Source organism: Cyanistes caeruleus, chromosome 13 (assembly GCF_971803275.1).
Source record: "Cyanistes caeruleus chromosome 13, bCyaCae1.hap1.1, whole genome shotgun sequence".
NCBI classification, from domain to species: Eukaryota; Metazoa; Chordata; class Aves; order Passeriformes; family Paridae; genus Cyanistes; species Cyanistes caeruleus.
This window is the reverse complement of record NC_141713.1, coordinates 10,037,036-10,059,300: the sequence shown is the minus strand read 5'-3', so window position 1 is coordinate 10,059,300 and position 22,265 is coordinate 10,037,036. Positions and strand designations below refer to the sequence as shown.

Sequence of the window (22,265 nt, the reverse complement as noted above, 5' to 3'; positions counted from 1 at the left end):
GCAGCTCTTTTACAGGATTCTGTAAAGGGTGTTTCTCTTTCTGTATAGTAGTCTTGTGGATATGCTTTGATATGTTAGGGACCAAAAAGCTTATCTTTGACTGAGTTCTGGTAATGAGGGTGAGATTCACACGGCTTAATAAATGGAGCAAGATTTGGCTATGTGTTACTACTACAAGCAGCGTCCATGAGTTTTTTATTTGTATGTAGGTATATTAGTTATGGCTTTTCTTTGATCTATAATTCAAATTAATTCAGTCTCACAGTTATTAAAATGAATTGTACTTAACTGAAGTTTTTGAACAAAAGTTCCAGCTGCTTTTCAAGTCTTCAGAAATTCTTTTTTTAATTATTTATAATTTGGTATTGGATCACTCAGCATTTTATTTCAAGTTACATAATGACCAAGTATAGCGACTTAAAATGTGACTTTGTGGTTTTATTTAAAGATTGACACTGGTGCAGAAGAGGGAAAAAAGAAAAGAACCAAAGATGAAATAGTTGACATAGATGATCCTGAAACAAGACGTTTTGCTTATCCTCTGAATGAGCTGTTGCTGTGGGCAGTGCTGATGAAGAGGCAGAAGATGGCTCTTTTCTTCTGGCAGCACGGCGAGGAGTCCATGGCCAAAGCTTTGGTGGCTTGCAAAGTCTATCGGTCCATGGCATATGAGGCAAAACAAAGTGACCTTGTTGATGATACTTCGGAAGAACTGAAGCAGTATTCCAAGTAAATTACATTCCTATTGTTCAAAGTATTTTCTTGACATCTGCAATAAAGGTAGTGGGCTACTTATGGACAAAACACAAATTGTTCCATGAGCACACTTGAAAAGAATTATGTTTTGCAAAAGGTTTAAGCTTTAGATTAGATATTGCTCTTTCTTGAGGGCTGTTAAAAGTCTTGTTTTATAGTCAAATTAAAAGGAGACTCATTTTCTTCTGTGTAATTTCTATGCGTGTTTAGCATGTGTATGTTTTTAACACAAGTCACAGATTGATGTATTGTTAAAAATTAGGGTGTCTCTGTACAGAAGAGACAAATAATAGTCCCTTCAAGCTGTGCAAGTTGGGAATTTGTGCAAGAAAATCCACGCTAAACTCGCGGTCATTTCTGTAGATACTATATTTTGTTTTGTTGGTTTTTTCTTCATTTTAGTGAGTTTGGTCAGCTGGCAGTTGAGCTGTTAGAGCAGTCCTTCCGACAAGATGAAACTATGGCAATGAAACTACTGACTTACGAGCTTAAAAACTGGAGCAACTCCACTTGTCTGAAGCTGGCAGTGTCCTCGAGGCTCCGTCCGTTTGTAGCACACACTTGCACACAGATGTTGTTATCAGATATGTGGATGGGAAGGCTGAACATGAGGAAGAATTCATGGTACAAAGTAAGCACTGTTGCAGTTTATTCATGTAAAAAGGGCCAATGGAGTTTATGTTTAAAGGGAAGGAAAGTGTGTGTTTAAATGCTGTTAGTGTAAAGCTTTCACCACTATAGCTTTTATTAATAAATCCTGTAAACCAGTCTCCTATAACATAATCAAAACTGGAATTTTTGTTGTAAACGCTTCTTTTGACACTCTATTATCTTTTCAAATAAGGTACAGAAATATAGAAGGCAAAAACCAGGCAAGTAGCCTTTAATCAGAGGCTTAAAGAGATCATGTGAATACTAATCCACTACTAAAAACATAGTAGTAACAACCCTTAACAGATGGAAAACCTGTTGGAAGACTGTAGTTTCATGCATTTTGGCTTTTTACAGGGGGCACATAAGACTTGATGTAAAAAAGCTTTGTGAATATCCTATTTTGGAGGAACTGAGCAAAAGCAGGGCACAGAACGACACAAGGGTAGCCAAACTGGGGACAGGTTTTCCAGTGGTGCCCTTTGTGTGATAGAGATCAATTATGATCTAGACAGAGATAATTGATATAGATCAGTTGAACCAAAATGGGAGTTGCATATTTCTTTGAGAAATTAGCTACCAAAACCTAATTGTTGCTAGAAATAAAATGAAATAAAACTTTCCTACAAAATACCCACAAGCATTGTTTAACTTGTGACCTACTAAAATCCTCTTTGATAACTGATTAACTGTTTTCTTGCTTGCTTTGTAACAGGCTAATGACAGTAAATAGCTTTCACTTACTCTCTTTATCTCTACCTTAGCTCATATTTTTACTGTAAATTGAAAAAAAAAAACCAAACAAACCCCAAACAAAACATACACCACTCCCCTCTCCCTCCACAAACCACAACCTTGTATATGCTTTTAAAATACACCTCAGCAATACACCATTCCACAGAGTGTGAACAAAATGTCTCTATCTTCAGGCTTGGAGTACATTCTTTCTAGTAGCTTTGAATTTTGGAATTTGTTGGTTTTTCCCATTTCCTATGTCTTCAAGTCAAGAAACACTCTGTATGTGTGATCTTAAGCTCTTAAGTGTATATACAAGAAATAACAACTAATTATTTTTTATATTTTTCCCCTCATAGCGAGAGAAATTTAGATAATATACTTTCAGAAGCTATTCTGTGTGTTGGTATATTCTGGTACTTTAATGTAGTTGTGAACTATTTACACTGTCTTCATCGTTTCCAGGTGATACTGAGTATTCTACTCCCTCCTGCTATATTGCTGTTGGAATATAAGACCAAGGCTGAAATGTCACATATTCCTCAGTCTCAAGATGCGCATCAAATGGCAATGGATGACAGTGAGAACAACTTCCAGACTGCAGCAGATGAAATACCTATGGTAATGTGGGGCAGAGGGAGATATTAAAAACAATATTCCTCACTTAAATATTTTTAAGTCAAAGAAATGAAATTTAATGCCGGAAAGCATGTATTTTTGTGTGGGAAGTTAACAGTCCTTTTATTTTAGGAGGTTTTTAAAGAAGTGAGGATCTTGGACAGTACTTATGAAAAGCATGACATGGAGACTCCAGCAAAACCTAAAAGACTCCCAATTACACAGAAGTTTTATGCATTTTATCATGCTCCTATTGTGAAGTTTTGGTTTAATACGGTGAGTTTTTTTCTGTGCAGTGTGTACTCTTTTTGGAAACGTAGCAGAAATTTTTGTGTTGTTTTCCCAACATGTAGCTCTGATTGAATCAATGTTAAGCACTTTCCAAAAAGCAGACAGAAAACCTTCTACCTTGCTGAGCTGGAAAGGAGAAACACTTGATTTTATAAAATTGTGTAAGCACATGCTATGCCCTGTGGTTTGGGTTTTTTAAATTCTGTTCTGAGTAATTAATTTCATCAGTTGCTAGCAGGAGTTCTATAACCATTTATTAGTCTCAAGTGCTCACACAGCTTCGTTTCAGTCGCTGTAATAGAAGTGCTAGAATTTGTACTAAAGGAAAATAGCTGTAATAAGAGTCAAGTTTTGCTAGCAATAAATAGCTTATGACAGCTATTTTTCCTTTTCTAAGATGAAAATCTTGTATCCCCTTATAAATAATAACTTGTCTGTTTAAAGGGGTAAATAGAGTCCTATAATCCTACTTGAAGCTTCTATTGTATACCACATCAAAAGATTCCATGTATGTATATAAAGGATCCTTCAGTAATTATATGTATATATTTTGTTTTTTTAGTTGGCATACTTAGGATTCCTCATGCTCTACACATTCGTGGTTCTTGTAAAAATGGAAGAATTACCATCTGTTCAGGAGTGGATTGTTATTGCTTACATTTTCACATCAGCAATTGAGAAAATTCGTGAGGTATGCCTATAACAATCTAGGATTTTAACTTTTTTTTTTTTTGTCAGTTAAAACAGTATGCTTTAAACTATTATTCTGTAAACAAGAAAACTGAAGAAACTTCAAGCATCATAGTACATGATGTAATATCTTTATTTTAAAGCTTGGTATAGGCTGTTAGATGGAGGCCTTGTAAAACAAGGTGGGTAAAATGTGTATTTATTTGTCAGGCAGGTTCTACCACTGTGCTGTGACCAGATATCAAAACAAAAAAAAAGAGCTTTAGGGACACAGGAGAGCCATCATAACTACAGTGTTCCTGGGCAGCAAGAGACTTTACAGGAATTTTGTAATAATTTTTAAATGGGAGAGATGAAGTTAGTCCCATAACCTGGTACCTCAGGCTTAACTAAATGCAGGTGAACTGAAGGTTCATTTTTGTCACAGTAACTGCCTGAAAATAAATAAAAACATCACCGTAACCCACTAAATCCAAAATTCCTTAATAAATTGTTTAGACAGAGCAAAACGCTTCTCTCCTTGTTGTTAAGCTGTCACAGTTAAACACCGGTTTTGATTGCTCAGCATTTAAGAGTTATCCATTTGAATAACTATCACAGTCAAATCACAGTGTAAAATTTATTTTACAGATTTTTATGTCAGAGGCTGGGAAGATTAATCAGAAGATCAAAGTGTGGTTCAGTGATTACTTCAATATCAGTGACACAGTTGCCATTGTCACTTTCTTCATCGGGTTTGCGTTAAGATTTGGAGCCAAGGGGAATTTTGGAGAAAACACTTACAGAGAAAATTATGTCTTTGTTGCTGGAAGAATAACATATTGTCTCAATATAATTTTTTGGTATGTGCGATTACTGGATTTTCTAGCTGTAAATCAACAGGCTGGCCCTTATGTTATGATGATTGGGAAAATGGTAAGTACTGTGTTTGTTACTGATTTTTTTTTCCCCAACTGCATCCATTTACAACTTCTCTCAACAGTTTTATTTATTTAGAAGTTTCTTATTCTGCTGTAATAGGATAACAATGTGGTGTGCAGAATTAGCTAGCTGCAATATCACATATAGGGTTTCAAAAGAAGCACTGATTAGAAGGCTTCCTTATGCAGCTATCCCTGTTACATAAATGTAAAAAAATGGCAAATCTTTCTTCTCTGCCCTGTTTTGTTCTCAGATGTCAGAGGCTTAAATGAATATGATGAAGCCTTTGTCTTGATTCACCTTCCTATTTAGGTCTGAAGTTTATAGCCTTTGTGTTCTTTAGGTCAAAACTTTTAACTTGCTTAGTGTCCTAAAGCACCTTCATGGTTTGTGCTGTGGAAAACTGGGAACAGATTATGCTTCTTGTCATCTCACACAAATAATATTAAAGTTGTTTGAATGTTAAATAACTTGAGGTCTTCTGTCATTAGCTATTCTAAATGTTAAAAACCATTTTAAGGCTGGAGAGCTGTATATATGAATGTGGAAGGGGTTTTTGTGTTTCTTCCCTCCATAAAATGGTTCTTAGAAAATTGAACCCTGTCATTCCTTAAAAAAGAGGGAATCAAGTTGCTCATTTCTCACTTTGATTTCTTGCAAGAGGCACAGGTTCTGTCTTCCTGCCCTTTGGAAACTACCTCAGGTTTTTGTGCAGCTGTTGAATACCTTTAGGAAGGAATGTTTCTCTTTGTCAGCTGCTCCTTGTGTACATAATCATATTTAAGTTGAAAGGGAAATATGCTCAACTGCCTTTGGCCAAGGGTACTAAATACCTTTTAAGAAAGGCCAGGAAAAAAACCTCAGTAGTTTTGGGGTTTTTTAAAAGGGCTTATTATCTAACAAAATTTTCTGAGTGAAATACTTGTGTCCTGGACTCTTTTCCTTATATAATACATAGACTTTCTAAAGTGTACATTGTTACTGTAGAAGTTTTTAGAGTTGTGAGATCGTATTTATGACTTCATGGATTAACTGACTTTTTTTGTGTTAATAGGTGGCCAACATGTTTTACATTGTGGTGATTATGGCACTTGTACTACTTAGTTTTGGTGTACCCAGGAAGGCAATACTGTATCCTGATGAGGCACCCTCTTGGACTCTTGCTAGAGATATTGTGTTTCATCCATACTGGATGATTTTTGGTGAAGTCTATGCCTATGAAATTGATGGTAAGATACTGCAATTATGAAGCAAGTAAAGAGAAAACTTACTCTGATAAGTTCTTCTCAAAATGTTATGAAATTCCAATTTTATGGAAGTCCCAGTACTGTTTGCTTTGATTCCACTCATTGGAATATCTCCTTTTTCTGGGTTGCAGCTGTATAACTATGTGACCTGATTTTTCATTTTCTTTTGTAAAACCTGATTGGCTTAGAATGAAAACTACATAGTTGCAGTTTCTCTCAAGGATATTCCTTGCAAGATTTTGCTGCCCCACAGCTATCATGACAAAATTTTGACTGTGGTGATGTACTATGCTTTTTTATAAAAGCCAATAATATGATTACAGCATAGTATCAGCCAGAAACATTGCCTCTGGTATTTTTCTACCATGTTCCTAAATGCATGGAGACATTTTGAATTGCAGAACCAGTGCATGATAGTTGGTTTTTGCAAACTGGAAGTGACCTCTTTTTTTTTTTTTTTTTGTGTCTTTACTTGCTGGGAGTTCTAAAAGATGTACATGTCTTCTCTGTATCTTTTTTTTCCCAACACAGTATGTGCAAATAATTCAGATGAAAAAGTTGCTCATCTCTGTGGCCCAGGAACATGGTTGACTCCGTTTCTTCAAGCTGTCTACCTCTTTGTACAGTACATAATCATGGTTAATCTCCTGATCGCATTTTTCAAGTAAGTATATAGATAATAGCTAATTTTGCTAATAATTGGACAAGTCTATCTCATTGCAGTAAGATAACAAGATAACCACTGATGCTAGATCAAAGCAATCCCATTTCCTGGAAGTTTTTTCAGGTTCTGAGGCTGGTCTTTGTCTCTTCCTCACTGCAAGCCCATGGCTAAGTTAGTGAAGTGTGTGATGTTACTGGTTTATGTCGCATCTATGAGGTCAGGGGAATCAGAGTGCAAGGAAATCTGAAGGCATTTTGTAACTTCTTTGTCAGAAAACAAACAAAATTGTTTCTTTGTCTTTATTGACTGCTGTTTCTAAATATTTAATGTTCTCCAGTTGATTTGGTTCAATTGTAGTAAGCTGTCATTTATAATTCTCTGCAAGTGTTTGATTTATGGGCATAAGCAGCTCACAAACAGTGAAGGCAGACTGGAGAATTAGCATGATGTGATATAAAATTTGAGTTTAGCTAGAAATAATTAATTTTTTCGTTCAACAAACTTGAAATTTAATCTCAGAGTAATTTATTTCTGAGTAAAGATACTGAGGTGTTATCTGATAGAATTTCTTTAGCCTTCTCCTTGCTCTAGATCATAGTGTTCTCTTGAATGTCCTTCCAATTTCCACAAAAATAATTTTACAGCAAAAAAAAAGTTTATGCTTTTGTCTCTTACTTTACTGGCTTCAGAATTCAAGATTGCTATCAAAGTGTTAAAAAAATAAATGATCCAACAACCACTAAACAAATACCAACAACTCCCCACCACCCCAAAAAATATCTTGATGTGTTAATATTGTTCTGTTCCCTTTCAGCAACGTGTATTTACAAGTCAAGGCAATTTCAAATATTGTGTGGAAGTATCAGCGCTATCATTTCATTATGGCCTACCATGAAAAACCTGTTCTGCCTCCACCACTGATCATTCTTAGCCATATGGCTTCCCTGTTCTGCTGTATATGTAAAAGAAGAAAGACAGACAAGACTTCAGACGGGCCAAGTATGAACAGTTATCCAAAAAAATTGCAGTAATGTTTTTTATATGGTTAAAGCAAACTGTCAGAAAAGCACCATGTTTGTGGTTATAATGTGTATTGTGAAGAAAGTCAAAGTGGGTCTTAATTTTATATGTTTTCAGTATTGATAATTCTTTTGAAAATCACCGTGCTTTTCCACAAGTTTCATGTCAGCCCCTAGAAATCTCCAGTAAAATTCACCTAGCACACAAACAAACAGATTAAATTTCTTGTTATTGCTAATGGAGAAGATTTTTTCCTTCTTGTAAAACTTCTTTGAAACTTTCAAAAAAAATAAAATCCAGCTAAGGAATCTAACTTCTGCCTCAAAGATAAAGGGATTAAAGGGTAGGAGTGTAAGGAATGATAATATTGTGCACAGATCTTCTCAGAATTACTATTTTCATTTTATTTCATTGTTAATCTTTGACCTTGGAACTTTTTTTGCAATGAGAGAGGAAGGGTCCTCGGTGGCCCTCTGGTAGTGTGTTGTTTGGGGTTTTTTGTGGGTTTGTTTGTTTTTGGTTTTATTGTGGCTTTTCACTGTTAACATCCTTTGTAGAGTTGTGACTATTAGTTTTAAACACCTGTACAACTTCACTACATATGTGTCATTGGAACTGTTGGTCTCTCTTTAGAACTCTTCCTCACAGAAGAAGATCAGAAGAAACTTCATGATTTTGAAGAGCTGTGTGTTGAGATGTATTTCAATGAAAAGGATGATAAATTTCATTCTGGAAGTGAGGAGAGGATTCGAGTCACATTTGAACGGTAGAATATTTACAAGTAAAATTCCTGAATAGAGAATTAGAACTTTTACAGATTTTTTTAATGTACTTGAAAGGGGGAGAAATGCAGCTCAAGAATAGAAAGTGTTTATGCAAATTTTACATGGTAACTTTCCATTGCCATGCAGAAACTTATAATGTCATTGATGCTTCTTGGTCTGTAGAAGCAGTAAGCTGAGGCAATCGTATTGTTTAATTTCCCATGATGTTTTAAGAAACTGGTGCTGTAGGCCCTCTATTGATAGCTGTTTTAATTCTGTGATTCAGAAGTATGTATAAATGTTGTATTACAAAACAGTCCAATGCTAGCGTATTATTGTGACATTTCAAAGTTGTTTTTCCCCCTGATTAAATGGACAGAAAGTGTTATGATGTTTCTTTTGTGTGTTGAGAAAAATACCTTTCATATCTACTTCATAATTTGGTTTTTCTTAGGGTGGAACAAATGTGCATTCAGATAAAGGAAGTTGGTGATCGTGTCAACTACATTAAAAGGTCATTACAGTCTTTAGATTCACAGATTGGCCACCTCCAGGATCTGTCTGCTCTAACTGTGGATACTCTGAAAACCCTGACTGCGCAGAAAGCCTCAGAAGCCAGCAAGGTTCATAATGAAATCACCCGGGAACTGAGCATTTCAAAACATTTGGCACAAAATCTCATTGAGGATGGCTCTCTCAGATCATCTGTGTGGAAAAAGCACAGCATTGGAAATGTCTTTGGTTCTTTCCCGCAAGGAGGCCTTGAGAGCAATAATGCTTTACTCTGTAACATTTCTATCCGGGATGACAAAGAAGTCCACCATAAGACAATTGGTCAGGAGTTGGCTCTGGTTTCCCGAAGAGAAGAAAAAAACTTCCAAGAGGCAGGTTCCTCAGGCAGTGCCTTATTTTCAAATGCTATTTCCCCTCCAGAACTTCGCCAGCGAATACAGGCTGCAGAGATCTCAAAATCCACTAGTAAAAGTAAAAAATTAGGCAACTCATCCAACAGCATGCCACATGTAACATCCCCAACAACAAAGTGTTTTGTTAGCACTCCATCTCGACCCAGTTGCAAAAGTCAGCTGGATTCTGCAGTAAAGCATGAAGAGACTGTTTTCTCTAAGGCTACAGAAGGAGATAATAATGTAGAATTTGGTGCATTTGTGGGTAAGTATAACAAAATAGATTCTGAATGTCCTGAAGTCATTATTAGCTGCTCTTATCCTCTTGCTTCTGGCTCTGCTTGCCTTGCTTTCACCCAAGCTTGTGTTGAAAATGGAGGATACGTTAATTGTGGTTTTATTCATGATGAGAATGACACTAATGATAACTACAGCTGCAGAGTTGACAAATGTGCTCACCAGTCCCCTGTCAAGTTAGCGAAGAACAAGCCCCAAACGAAGTTCTCTTTGTCAACGGGCGACTTGACGTCAACAGTCAACTGTGGCGGCTCACATGGAAAATTGAATATTAAAGATGAACTTTCCAAAAGTCAGCATGTCCATGCAATGGAACTGCAAACCCGAGATTTATGTTCTAACATCCTTATGGGACTACTTCATAAACTGTGGACCAAATCTAAGCCACAAGGTTTGACTTATCAAGAATTGTATGGTATTTTGGGTGTATTCCGGTTGCAGGTGACTTTATTCTACCATTTTGCTCTGCTTTTTTTGCATTTAACATCTCTAATTTCCCTGTGTTGCTTGAATGTTTTTTTTTTAACTGAAATTATAATTTCTCCATAATTCTGTCACATAGACAATATTTTTCTGAAAAACATTATCCAGTTGTTTAGTATAGCAGTTTTGGGCAATTAGCAGCTGTACAACTTGGTATGGGCACTGTAGACAAACCTTTTGTGACTCATAAAGCTCCTACCTTCTGATTGCATAAATCAAAAATATTGTCTATTTCTTGACGTAATTACAGAACACTACTCAGGCTGATGGAGTCCTGGACAAATATCTTTGTGGTATCTGTGTCAAGCTGAGGGTTCCTCCTATACTGTATTTCTAAACACTGTTACAGCTGGGATCTTCCACTGTTGCCAAGGCTTATCTATGTTGGGGCTGTAGTTTTGGAAGCTTCCAAAGTCCTTCAATTCAATACAACATTTTGCCTTCCCTCAAGTTCTGCTCAACAGTAAAATGGTGGATAGTTTTGGTTTGTTACCTACATATTTGAATGGTAAAACAGTGGCAGATCCATTGCAAAACACAGGTGTGGGTTTACTAACTGATCCCTGTAAAGAAGATAATGCTTTAAGTATGCTTAGAGTTTAGTAGAAGATTGTAATCTGGCATTGTCAGGTTGCTTGCAGAGGTGTTGTCTTGCTCTAGTTGTTTAGGGATGTCTCAGAGTTTTCCAGAGATTTGCTGAGGTTGTATAAATTTAAATCTCTAGACAAGAGTTTATTCTACCGCCGTGAAGCTTGGATTTCTAAGTTACCTACATTAGCTATTTGTGGTGCCTCATGGTTGAAAAAGGAAAGCAAGGCTAAACAGGAATTCTGGGCAGTGATTGTACAACTCTTATCTAATCTTTAAATGTACTTCACCACTAATAACTTTGAATACTAACTATACTTATTTACTGGAGCCAGATTTTTTGTATATGGTCCTGTGACATCTCTAGCATTTAGAACATACCCTTCATTTTTACTGTCCACAATTTATAAGACTTGTGATACCATGCAGGTTTCAATTGTGAAGTCAAGTAGATTTAAATTATTATAAAGCCACATGCTTGGGAAAATTCTGAAAAGTGTTTCTTGCAATTGGGAGGATGAAGGGTATATTGTAAAAGCTACCTCCAGGAAACTGTCTACTTTCCCTTCAATTGTCAAGCATACGTAAAAGTACTGTAATCCAGGCCTTGTTCCTTTCCTGTGAGGAGCATACGCTTGAGTAAAAATTTAAAATATTAGCTTTACTTTTTGAATTGTGGTGCTCCACACCTCAGTGCGGGAAAGGCAATAGTTTGATATTGTTACACTGATCTTTACTTTAGTGTGTTTGTAAAGTCTTTCCTGGTACAAACAGGCACACAGACCTTAGGTGGTTTGTAACCCTTTGCTATGGTGATGCAGACTGTTGGCATGGTCAGAACATTGGAGGTTGCCTTTGATTTTGAATACTCTTTTTGAATTCACTGTGTCAAAGGTCACAGAGACAGCATGGACCTACAGCGGTTCAAAGAGGCAGCCAGCAAAATGAAGGAAAGAAGTGCTGATATCGAGGTGAGCACGAAAGGCTTTGTCAATTATGTTAATGGGGATCATTTTCTTTTGAACTGTAACGTCACAGTACGTTTGGAAAAAGTCTAAGACCAAATACCATCAAATGTACACATTCCTTGCAAACTGCGCTTTGCATCTGTTTCATGATTAAAAAAAAATCCTGTGAAAACTCATGCAACCCTAACTGCCATCAAGTACTGTTGCTTCATAATAGGATACTAGTGAAAGAATAAACAAGCTCTGAGGTTATGAAAGCTAAGATGACTACAACTGTGAATCGAGATAAAATTAAGTATCCCATAATTAGTGTTTAACTAAATGTTTTACACTCATAAATTTCAAGATCAACCTTTAGGAAGACTAGAATGATGTGCATTATAATTTATAGAGCAAGATGACTCTATATAGTTTCCACAAGTGAAAAAAATTGTTCATTATGCTTCCAAGAAAACTTGTCATAAACTAAAATGAATAATTTCCATTTCCCTAAAGAAAAATAAAATTACTAACATGGAAAAGTGATTCATCATAAACCTGCCTTCCAAGTACTACAGTGTGTGTGTGTATATATATATATATATATATATATATATATATATGTATACGAAAACTGATTTTCACCATGTAGCTGTTGTGCATTCAGGGGAGAATACATCTGAGAATTGCATTATGACATGTACAGTGCTTCTTCTGAACCTTTTCATGAGTATAATGTGTGACCAGAAAGCTTTTTGTGTGTATTTTTAGCACAGATTTTTTGGTGTTATTATTAACAATTTACTTTTTTCTTGACAGGAGCAACAGGAAGACTTCAAAAAAGCCATACTGGAGGGTATAGAGACAACCAGACTTCAAGTAAGTAAAGTTAGTTTCCATTTAAATAGGATGTTTTTTTTCAACAGATACTAGAAGTATTCTTTCCAGTAAAGACATGGGTCTCTGTTCTTACCTCATTATCTGTAAACTGGATGTCTCCTTGACATAGGTCTAAATGGTTCTAGTGTTTAGGGATGTAAAGAAATAGTTGTTATGCACATAACCACACATAATAGACTCATTTTGGACACGTGCAGACACAGAGAACTGTGTATGTGTTTATGTGTGTGGGGTGTATTCTATAAGAGTACAGAAGGGTGTAATAATAAGGGAAGGGTGAAAAAGGGTGCTAACAACTTCCTAACTGTTATAATTTTGGGCTCAAAAGCAGGGCACAATGAATGTTTACTTTTTATTCAGGTAACCACTGGAGGTAATAGATGAGTAAGCCCTATGCCACTGCATACAGTCCTAGTTTGTGATGAAACCACCTTTCTCCTTTTTTTGCCAAAAAAAAAAAAAAAAAAAAAAAAAAATTGTTGTTAGAAGTTGATCACCTCAGTACATATTCCAAGAATGTGTAATTGCAATGAAGGAGTATGTCCATTAGGAAATTGCATTCATAACCCATAGGTTTTTATGTGGCAGGGGTTTACTACATTTTGTTGCTATTTTAAGTGGGTGGAAATTGAAATTTAGTTTCTGCCAGAGCCACATTCTTACATAAGAGTTGATTGGCAACAAAGGCAGGAAGCAGATGAGGTGAACGTGGTGCTTGTAGTGATACAGTGTGATCAATGTTTATGTAGTTGTGTCCTATAGTAACATTCCCTTGCAAAGAACTCTTCTGGTGTGGGCCAGGAGTTTTAATGTGTGCCTGAAAGTGTTACAGCTGGTGGCTACTGTGAGAAGAGCATTTTAGCTGAATTAATGCACTCAACTTGTGCATTCCTGTGCAGTAAGGTATTTGAAGTACATCCAGAAATTTTGAAGAATCCTGGCCAGTCCTATAAAGAAAAGCTGGCTAGATAGATTGTGTTCCAAGAGTAGTAGTTGAAAGCAATAATGGTAATGATGACTGATGGTAAATGCAGTTTTATTTTTTTTTTTGGTAGGGTCTTCAAACTGACAGTGGCCTACAACAGTCCAGTTCTTGTGGTGGGTTCACTGACCCTCTGACAGCCCACTCAGAGCAGAGTAAGTCTGGACTCTGTTCAGGTCCCCTAATGTCTCTAACTTGCCTTGCTAATGGGTACCCTAAGAGGATGCAAAGTAAACACAAATGGTTAAATCATCTTGAAATATTTTCATGTTTGGTAGTACTTGAATTTTCTGCTTATTCTAGCCATGCCAGCTCAGTTCTGTTACCTTGTATTTGCCACAGCCAGCCAGAGTTGTAAAAGGCAAAGTGATCTAGTTAGGACTGCAAACTTCTTTTAAAGTTGTGGGTCAGGCTTGTTTCATGAGAGCTATGTTAAGCTATTTGCTCACTGTTAGGAAACAGATGACAGTGACAGCTGCCATTCTTTGTCCAGTTACAAATCTTTTTCATTTGTAGTGTACAGCAAGAGCAGGAGAGCATCAAGTGAGGACACTCAGCAAGTCGACTCTAAAGCAGCCTTACTGACGGTTTGTATCAACCTTTTGTGACATTGTTGAGCAGAACTACAAGCTGAACAAATAAAGGAGAAGAAACAGATAAAGAAATAATACTGATTTGTGGACTTGCTTGTTCTAGGAAGCAACAGGAGACCTGTTTTCACTAAGGGAAGAAGTTGTGTATGTTCTCACTATGAAAATCTGTGCTGTTTTCTGTTTGTAGAAAAAAAATCAAAATTCTTTTCTTTTAAGGAAAAGAATTACTTATATAATCCATAAACAGTAGTGAATATAGAGCCTTATTTATTCTTTTAATTGTAGTTACCATTGCTCGGTTGTATTTGGGTCTCCATTCAACTGCAGTTCAGTACAGCCTGGTTTATTTCCAATAAACAGGCCCTACTCCAAGAGCTTAAAACACATTACCACCCCCCCCTCCAACTGAATATACTGTGATTTCTTACAAAACTGAAGCCCTCTTTGTTTTTCCTCTCCTTTGTTTTAAAGGATTGGCTACAAGGCAGACCTTCAAATAGCAGTCAAATGTAAGTAACCTTTCTACTAATGGAGCAATTTTATCACTGTATTTTGATCTGGTTTTCTTTGGCTATAGTGGTATTTAGTTGCATTTAATGAGAATAAAATCCACAAAGTTTGGATTTTTTCTTCTAATAAATAACCAAATGTATTCACTGGAATCACAAGATTGTCATAGAATGGTTTGGGTTGAAAGGCTCCCACAGCCTGTCTCTGGAGCAGAGGGACTCCAGCCCTCAGTGTAGCTTTGTGGTCTCCTCTGGGCTCTCTCCAACGGGTCCTTCTTCCCTTGGGGGCCCCAGAGATGGAAGCAGTGCTCCAGCTGGGGTCTCTCACAGCAGAGCAGAGGGGCAGAATCACCCCCATCAACCTGCTGGTCACTCTTCTTGGGATACAGCCCAGGACTGGGTTGGCTCCCTGGGCTGCAGGTGCTCATGGGTGGGTCAGGTTGAGCTCTCATCATGCTTTAACAGGTTCTGTTTAGATTTATGGTGTCACATGTTGGAGGGCAAAACATGAAAATGACTGTGTTGACACGTAGTGAGCAGCTCGCTTCCTGGCAAAGGTCTTTACCCAACCTTTCAAACTGTAACCACCTCTGAAATTATGCAGACATTGCTCTCGTTAACAATTACCCCCTAAGTTAACTGTTAAAGCCATTACCTTATTTATCTGATAACAGAAGGGTAAGCTGTTGTGAACAAGTTTTAATTAAAGCACCTCTGTGGGAATAAGCTCTTGTGATGCAAACTTTACATAATGTTGTGCATGACTTGGAAGTATTTAAAGTGTAGCTCTAAAAACATGAGATTACTTAACAGCTTTCCATTACTATTTTGTAATTAAGAAACCTGTACTGCCCTTGAAAAATAGGGTAACAGGATAAAAGTGGTACTGTGAGGTTAACAAGGTGACCTAGGATGATATGTCAAAATCAGGGACTACAGAATAAGTTTTGAAGATGACTTGTTTTTGTGGAATTTCACAGGCCATCAGAAGAAGATGCATTGAATGGTAAGTTTTCTTTCTGCTCTAAAGGTGAGAGATTTTTTATATATAACCCACCTCTTGGATCTTGTATGGGAATGTATTTAATTGATGGTAATTTGGAATTTACTGGACACACAAGACTGTGATTTATTTTATTTTTTTTTGTAAACAAACAGCCTAGCATTAAGCACTACAATTTGTATTTTTTTTCCTCTGAGGTACTAAAGACTTAAGTGCAATATTTAATTTTCTTCACAGCAGATCCTTTTTAAACTGTAGTTACTTGGGAGATGATCTTTGTGTGTGGTATATTACTACACAAATTAGTAGCAAGAGTATCTCTTTTTTTCTTTTTCTCCTTAATCTCTTTTCAGGCATTGCTTCTCCTTTCAAGCCTATCATGGATATCAATTACTATTACTCAGGTCAGTCCCTCTTATGAACTAATGTTTGTCTTTTTAATGAGATTTATAAGATCCTTCAACAAATGCTGTAATTTTCCTCTAGCTGTAGAAAGAAATAACCTGATGAGGTTATCACAGAGCATTCCATTCACTCCTGTGCCTCCAAGAGGTAAGAACTGTATTTCTTGTTGCTGGTTCCCTGTGGTCTTTTGGGGAAGAAAAGCAAACCTTATATGGATTCTAATTTGGTTTGATCTTCTAACATAGAAGGATCAAGGCAAAGTTCACAGTTTCTCACAGCAAGTGTGAAACTAAAGTCTTAATAAACTAAAAGAAGTCTAGTCTCTGTCTTAGAATGCTCAGAAATATATGTGAGTATGACACCTTTTCTAGGGCAACTCACTTGATTATGAAATGTAGATTTAATTATAGTTGTCCTCAGAAATGGTGTTACAGTGATGGTAGTATTGTACTAACAGTTTTATAACAAGCTATTCTGGAAGGATTCCTTTAAGTTGTCTTTTGTTTAAACTGTAAACATTTATTCAGTGTTCTTAGTGCTGTTTGAACAGTGTCATTAATAGGTCTAAATAGGAGGACAAATTTTGTAGCTCTGAAAAAAGCTGTGAAAGTGAAAAAAGCTGTAGAGGGGTCATTCCACTGGACAGTTTAAATTTTGGTAATTCAAGATGTCTGCAGTGACTTAATACTGCAGTTTGATGTAAGAAATGGTGGGTTTCCAGTACTTTTAATTTCAAACTTGGAAAATGCAATTCAGTGATTGCTTTGTGTGCTGCACCGCAGGTGAACCAGTCACTGTGTATCGCCTTGAAGAAAGTTCTCCCAGTATCCTGAACAACAGCATGTCCTCCTGGTCACAGCTGGGGCTCTGTGCTAAAATTGAATTTTTAAGTAAAGAGGAGATGGGAGGAGGTTTACGTCGAGCTCTCAAAGTTGTATGCACATGGTCAGAATATGATATCCTGAAATCAGGACATCTTTATATCATCAAGTCTTTTCTTCCTGAAGTTGTGAATACTTGGTCAAGCATTTATAAGGAGGACACTGTGTTGCACTTGTGCTTGAGAGTAAGTTCTATCTTTATCAATTATTAAATACGAACAGGCATTGTATGTTAAACAGGAATCATTGTCCCACACGTAAACTAGTATATACTTACTAGAATAAGAAAAAAGTTAGTCTGGGGTTCTGTATGAGCAGAAGGGTTAAAAATTCTGCTCCAGCACAGCTTATTTAATTAAAGAGCTCAAATTCTTACAATACAGATATAATTTAAAAAGCAAGTAATCTGTTGCCCTGTCTTGGGGAGATAGATACTGTTCCCACTGACTGCTTGACTCTTTGCTGAGAGCAGGGACAGGCTGTTTCCTGTTCTGTAATGCAGCTAATAATTACATAATGAAATGTGGATTTGACTCACAGGAAATTCAGCAGCAGAGAGCAGCACAGAAGCTGACCTTTGCATTCAACCAGATGAAGCCCAAATCCATCCCATACTCTCCAAGGTGAGTGTATTTAAACTGCCATTACATTGCTTGTCTTTGGCTCAGGAGAATGCCTACAAGGTTATTAACAGGTGCATCAAATATATTAAGATACTCAGATGTGGATATGACTTGGAATATTGCTGTGAATGTGGCAAACAGAATTGTCCTCAGCAGTATTTTCCATTGATATTTTCTGCACTGATTCTGATCTAGTGTGATCATCTAAATGGCTTTGTATAATAGTTTAAAAGTATTTAAATTGTTAGTAAATCAAATAATAATCTAATAGTAATGATAGATCTCTATTTTGCAACTATATTCATTAAGTGTACTTTTTACTAGGTTCTTGGAAGTTTTCCTCTTATATTGCCACTCTGCTGGCCAGTGGTTTGCAGTTGAAGAGTGCATGACCGGAGAGTTTAGAAAATATAATAACAATAATGGTGATGAAATAATCCCAACTAACATGCTGGAGGAGGTTATGCTGGCTTTCAGCCACTGGACATATGAGTATACAAGAGGAGAACTGTTGGTATTAGATCTGCAAGGTAAAGCCCTGACTTAGAAACTTGAACTGTCACCAAGGTCTATGTGGGTTTTTCTTTTGATAGCATTTTGCTAAGAATCTGTATGTTTGTAATAAACAACAGGCATTATTTAGTTCTTCTTCTTCTTCTACTTAGTTTGGATCTGTGATTTTCTTATCTAATCATATAATGATAAAGATTGGAAAGAACTTCTAAGATCATAGAGTCCAACTTTACCCAGCACTGCCAAGTCCAGCACACACCATGTGCCTGGGGGCCACCCCTAAACAGCTTTTAAATCCCTGCAGGGATGGTGACTGCAACACCTCCCTGGGCAGCTGTTCCAGTGCTTGGCACCCTTTTCAGTGAATATATTTTACCTCATATCCAACCTAAACCTCCCCTAGTGCAACTTCAGGCCATTTTCTTGTCCTGTTGCTGGGAACTGACCCTCACCCAGCTACAGTGTCCTTTCAGATAGTTCTAGACAGTGATGAGGTCTCCCCTGAGCCTCTTCTTCTCCAGGATAAACACCCCCAGCTCCCTCAGCTGCTCCTCACAGGACCTGTGCTCCAGACCCTTCACCAGCTTTGTTGTTCTAATATGGTATTAAATCTTACAGCAACACAGAGAATTTAAATATATACATATTTTCCTAAAGAAATGTGCCATAAAAAACGGCTATTTTTTGGCACATTTGTATAGTGCCAGTATGGTGAGCTGGTTTTATCCTGAATTGTGTGCCAGGTATTCTGGCAGTGAGAACTGTATAGGTTTTTCTCATGGGTGAAAACTCAAGCTAGGAAATGCAAAAAAAAATAGATGGAAGAAATCTGAGAAGTACCAAGTGCTTGTTTAGGAGCAATTTTCTAAAGATAGAGAATCACGTATAGTTTGGGTTGGGTTTGTTGTGGGGTTTTTTCTGTTTTTATTCTTGGAGAAGCTGAGAAGTCATAGCTAAGGATTCCAAGGCTTTTTAATATTAATATATTTATGTAATCAGAAGTGTATCAGATTTAACTTTTTCTTCATGTGCTGTCTGAAGGTGTTGGTGAAAATTTGACAGATCCCTCTGTGATAAAAGCTGGGGAAAAAAGGTAAGGGTAAAGAAAGACTTAAAGTATTGTGAACTTTTCACTGGAAAGAGAACAAATGCAAGTGATGTTTATGTGCACTTTGTTTCTAAGGTCATATGATATGGTGTTTGGTCCAGCCAATTTGGGAGAGGATGCAATAAAAAACTTCAGAGCAAAGCACCACTGTAATTCCTGCTGCAGGAAACTGAAACTTCCTGGTAAGAGCTGCAGTACCCTCCTGAGACACTTATGTCATGAGATGTTGTATAGTATGTAATGAAATAGTCAAGGCATGCTGTGAAAGTGGAACAAGTAATAAACAGCAGTTTTGTAATTTGACTTTAGGCTTCTGATTGCACCTCTGATAAAAACATACAAAAAACAACCTTTTTGACAGTGCATATCCTGGAATTCCTCTTTATAAGTGCATTTGCATATTCAATTCTTCTGCTAGACATTTATGGCCCATTCTACTAGCTTAAGAAATAGTAATAGTTACGACTTTCTTCTGTTTGTACAGATCTGAAGAGGAACGATTACACACCTGACAAGATCATATTTCCTCAGGATGATGCCCCTGAATTGACAATTCAGCCTGGAAGCTGCACCAAAGATTCTGATCCGGCCAATTCTATTCGTCTGATGCTCTGATGATGTGACCAACTCAGTGGCTTCGTTCAAACTTCATGGAACCTCACAAAGTTGTCACTTATCTTTCCCTCACTAAAATGAAAAGAAAGACTTGTCAAAACAAGGATTATTGTCTTACAAGTGGAATTTTGGCTGGTCCATAATCTAAGGATTTTACGACTTGTGAAAACTATCTACAGAGCAGTGTGGCAGCTGATCATTCTAAAGGTGGAATAATGACAAGTATTTAAGATGTGTTTTTAAAGGGGCTTTTTAAGCAGAAAGTTTTATTTTTTATTTTATTTTGGTTTAGTGGAGGATTTTCTTCCTGTAGTCCTGGGATGGGAAATATGCCTTCCACCAAAAGGATTTTGGTAGTTGATGTTTTAAGGTAAAGCATTTGCCTTTCTGGCATTTGTCTTGCTGTCAATCAGCAAAACCAGGAGAAAGCACCTACCTCTGTAATGCCAGAGTATTTTTAGAGTGTTTTCGGAAGTGTTCCACTAATATTTTCTCACCAGGTGTCTTTTAATCTGGCCTTTTGAAGAGGACAGAGCCAAATGAGGCATATATAGGATGCCAATAGACTGAAGTTGAAGGTAGGAACTTGGTCTGTTCCAAAAGAGAGAGAGAGAGTCTCCTGAATCAGGATTCTTTCAGCTTCTTTAACTGTAAAACTGGGCTTGGTTGTTTTTGTTTTGTGAAATAGAGCCTGAATTGTGCATAATGAAATTTCTTGTTTTACACATTTCAATTTTATCAAGTCACTGTCAAATAGTAACAAAGCCATGATAGACTGGTATAATCATATTTAATAGAAGAATTAGTTTGTGCTGGTCCAAATAAGTTGCCTTGTAAGAACACAAGTTGGAAGTGCTTTCCCTTGTACGTATGTAGTGACTGCTTCAGAAGTTCTGCCTTCCAAAGATCTCCTAAAACCAGTATATCGAAACCGAATGTACACATAACTTGTAAATGTATTTAAAATTGTGTAGAAAACATCTTTAATGTTATGTTATTTGTGGTACTTACTTAAGAGAGATTAGGATTGGATTAGCATTGTGTAAACTACGGGAGATTGCAATGCACCTTCATGCCAATAAAATGTAATTTAACTGTCCCAAATATTGTTGAGCATTCAGCAAGAAAAGAACCTGTTGTCCAACTGAAGTTTCATGCTGCGATTTTTTTTGTTACATAGGTACTAATTTGTAATTTTTAATTAAAAGGGCAGTATATAGCTCTATAAATTTTTTATTCAGTAGTGTATCTTATAGATACAGACCTAAGGCACGAACACAATAGTTGTTTAAATGGTGTTTTATGTTTGATGGGGAAAGGTAAAATGTTATAAGGATATAATACTGTATACATTTTGTATATCATTAAATCTTTAAAGAATCTAAAATAAATTTATTCTTGTTTACAGACTTTTGCTCTCTGTCTCAGTCTGAAAGGTTATTTTGGTGAATTTAAGTAACTCTTTATGCAGAAAAGTAGAAATTGCTGTGCTGGATCAAAGCAGTTGTTTGCCTTTGAGGTATCACAACTTTGGCCAAGACCAGAAACTAGGAAGGTAAAAAAGTGAAAACTGTCATAGTTGTCAAACACATGTGAGGGGATTAATGAGTAAATGAGTCAAAAATAGCTCTTCACAATGTTTAATTAGGAGTTGCTTCTTAGAGATGCCTGACTGCATCACCTCCTGTTGCTGGGAGGGAATGGGCAGATATTCAAGATGTATTTGCACCTTTCTAACACCAAGTAACAGCAGCACTGAGTCTGTAAGCATGACTGGCTCTGCAAATTGAGAGAGATTTCTAGAGGAGTCTCCGGTGTTTTGAAAATGTGACCAAATTTCAGTGTATGAAAGAAGAAAAACATTTTGAGAAAATTGTAAGTAAAAGCTGGGAAACTTTCTGTGTCTTGACACATACTTAACTACGCACAGTTCTTTCTTAGTTATTTTTGATGTACTGGTCTTCAGTAGTTCTGCTTGTGACTCATTTCTTAGCAAAATAAACAGATGTGACCACCTTGTGATGGGTGTGAGTGATCATGGGGAGTGCTCCTCCTGCTCAGTCTTGCAGTGACTCAGGCCTGAAGCTTTTTCAGGACCAAAAGGGAAAAATGTGGTTGGGAAATGCCTGTAAGACTTGGAGTGGTTACCACTGTTCATATTTCTGTACATCTGCCTGGCATGAGCAGTAGCTTACTCTGTGTGACTTAGCTTGAATGACATGAGAAGTGTATGTCTAAACTGAGTGGGGAGAAATGTGTAACTTTCAGAAGTGATCTGCCTTATACTTGCAGGAAAAAATAATAAATGTCAAGTACCCTTTAGGGAAGGAATTGGGAAAGTAGCCTCTCCTTTGGTAGCAAAGGAAGAAAACAAGTTGGTTTGAAAAAGCAGCCTGACTCTGTTTGGACAGTGCCACATCCTGCTGATGCTGGGCAGTGACAACATGGAAACTATTCCATGAAATTCAATTTGCTTGAGAACATCAAGTGTCACTCCTCTGCTGAAACCTCATCAGTCTTGAAATGCTCTATAAACAAGGAGGAGTTGTGATCCTT

General features: G+C 36.9%; 2 protein-coding genes across 5 annotated transcripts in view; one reads left to right on the top strand and one right to left on the bottom strand.

The window, feature by feature from the left end:
- Positions 1–21,118, top strand: part of TRPM7 (transient receptor potential cation channel subfamily M member 7) — a 52,377-nt gene extending 31,259 nt beyond the window's left edge. Inside the window, exons 16-40 of one of the 2 annotated variants that reach the window (XM_086849886.1) lie at positions 449–729; positions 1,159–1,387; positions 2,608–2,763; positions 2,893–3,036; positions 3,614–3,742; positions 4,372–4,656; positions 5,717–5,891; positions 6,441–6,573; positions 7,388–7,572; positions 8,227–8,359; positions 8,812–9,527; positions 11,525–11,601; positions 12,397–12,456; positions 13,533–13,614; positions 13,976–14,046; positions 14,524–14,561; positions 15,542–15,567; positions 15,918–15,968; positions 16,051–16,116; positions 16,752–17,035; positions 17,391–17,473; positions 17,798–18,003; positions 19,028–19,079; positions 19,170–19,276; positions 19,579–21,118. In XM_086849886.1, coding sequence (XP_086706012.1) covers positions 449–729; positions 1,159–1,387; positions 2,608–2,763; positions 2,893–3,036; positions 3,614–3,742; positions 4,372–4,656; positions 5,717–5,891; positions 6,441–6,573; positions 7,388–7,572; positions 8,227–8,359; positions 8,812–9,527; positions 11,525–11,601; positions 12,397–12,456; positions 13,533–13,614; positions 13,976–14,046; positions 14,524–14,561; positions 15,542–15,567; positions 15,918–15,968; positions 16,051–16,116; positions 16,752–17,035; positions 17,391–17,473; positions 17,798–18,003; positions 19,028–19,079; positions 19,170–19,276; positions 19,579–19,709 — 3,900 coding nt within the window. In that variant the 3' untranslated portion in view covers positions 19,710–21,118. Of the gene's footprint in view, positions 1–448; positions 730–1,158; positions 1,388–2,607; positions 2,764–2,892; positions 3,037–3,613; positions 3,743–4,371; positions 4,657–5,716; positions 5,892–6,440; positions 6,574–7,387; positions 7,573–8,226; positions 8,360–8,811; positions 9,951–11,524; positions 11,602–12,396; positions 12,457–13,532; positions 13,615–13,975; positions 14,047–14,523; positions 14,562–15,541; positions 15,568–15,917; positions 15,969–16,050; positions 16,117–16,751; positions 17,036–17,390; positions 17,474–17,797; positions 18,004–19,027; positions 19,080–19,169; positions 19,277–19,578 lie in introns of both variants that reach the window. The other variant, XM_086849885.1, reaches the window with a different exon arrangement.
- Positions 418–22,265, bottom strand: part of USP8 (ubiquitin specific peptidase 8) — a 54,354-nt gene continuing 32,506 nt past the window's right edge. Inside the window, exons 21-22 of one of the 3 annotated variants that reach the window (XR_015276048.1) lie at positions 1,241–1,357; positions 418–651 (exon numbers count right to left, since the gene is read on the bottom strand). The gene's annotated coding sequence lies outside the window, so the exon portion shown is untranslated. Of the gene's footprint in view, positions 652–1,240; positions 1,358–3,861; positions 4,176–19,461; positions 19,782–22,265 lie in introns of those variants that run through there. The other 2 variants (XR_015276049.1, XR_015276047.1) reach the window with 2 other exon arrangements.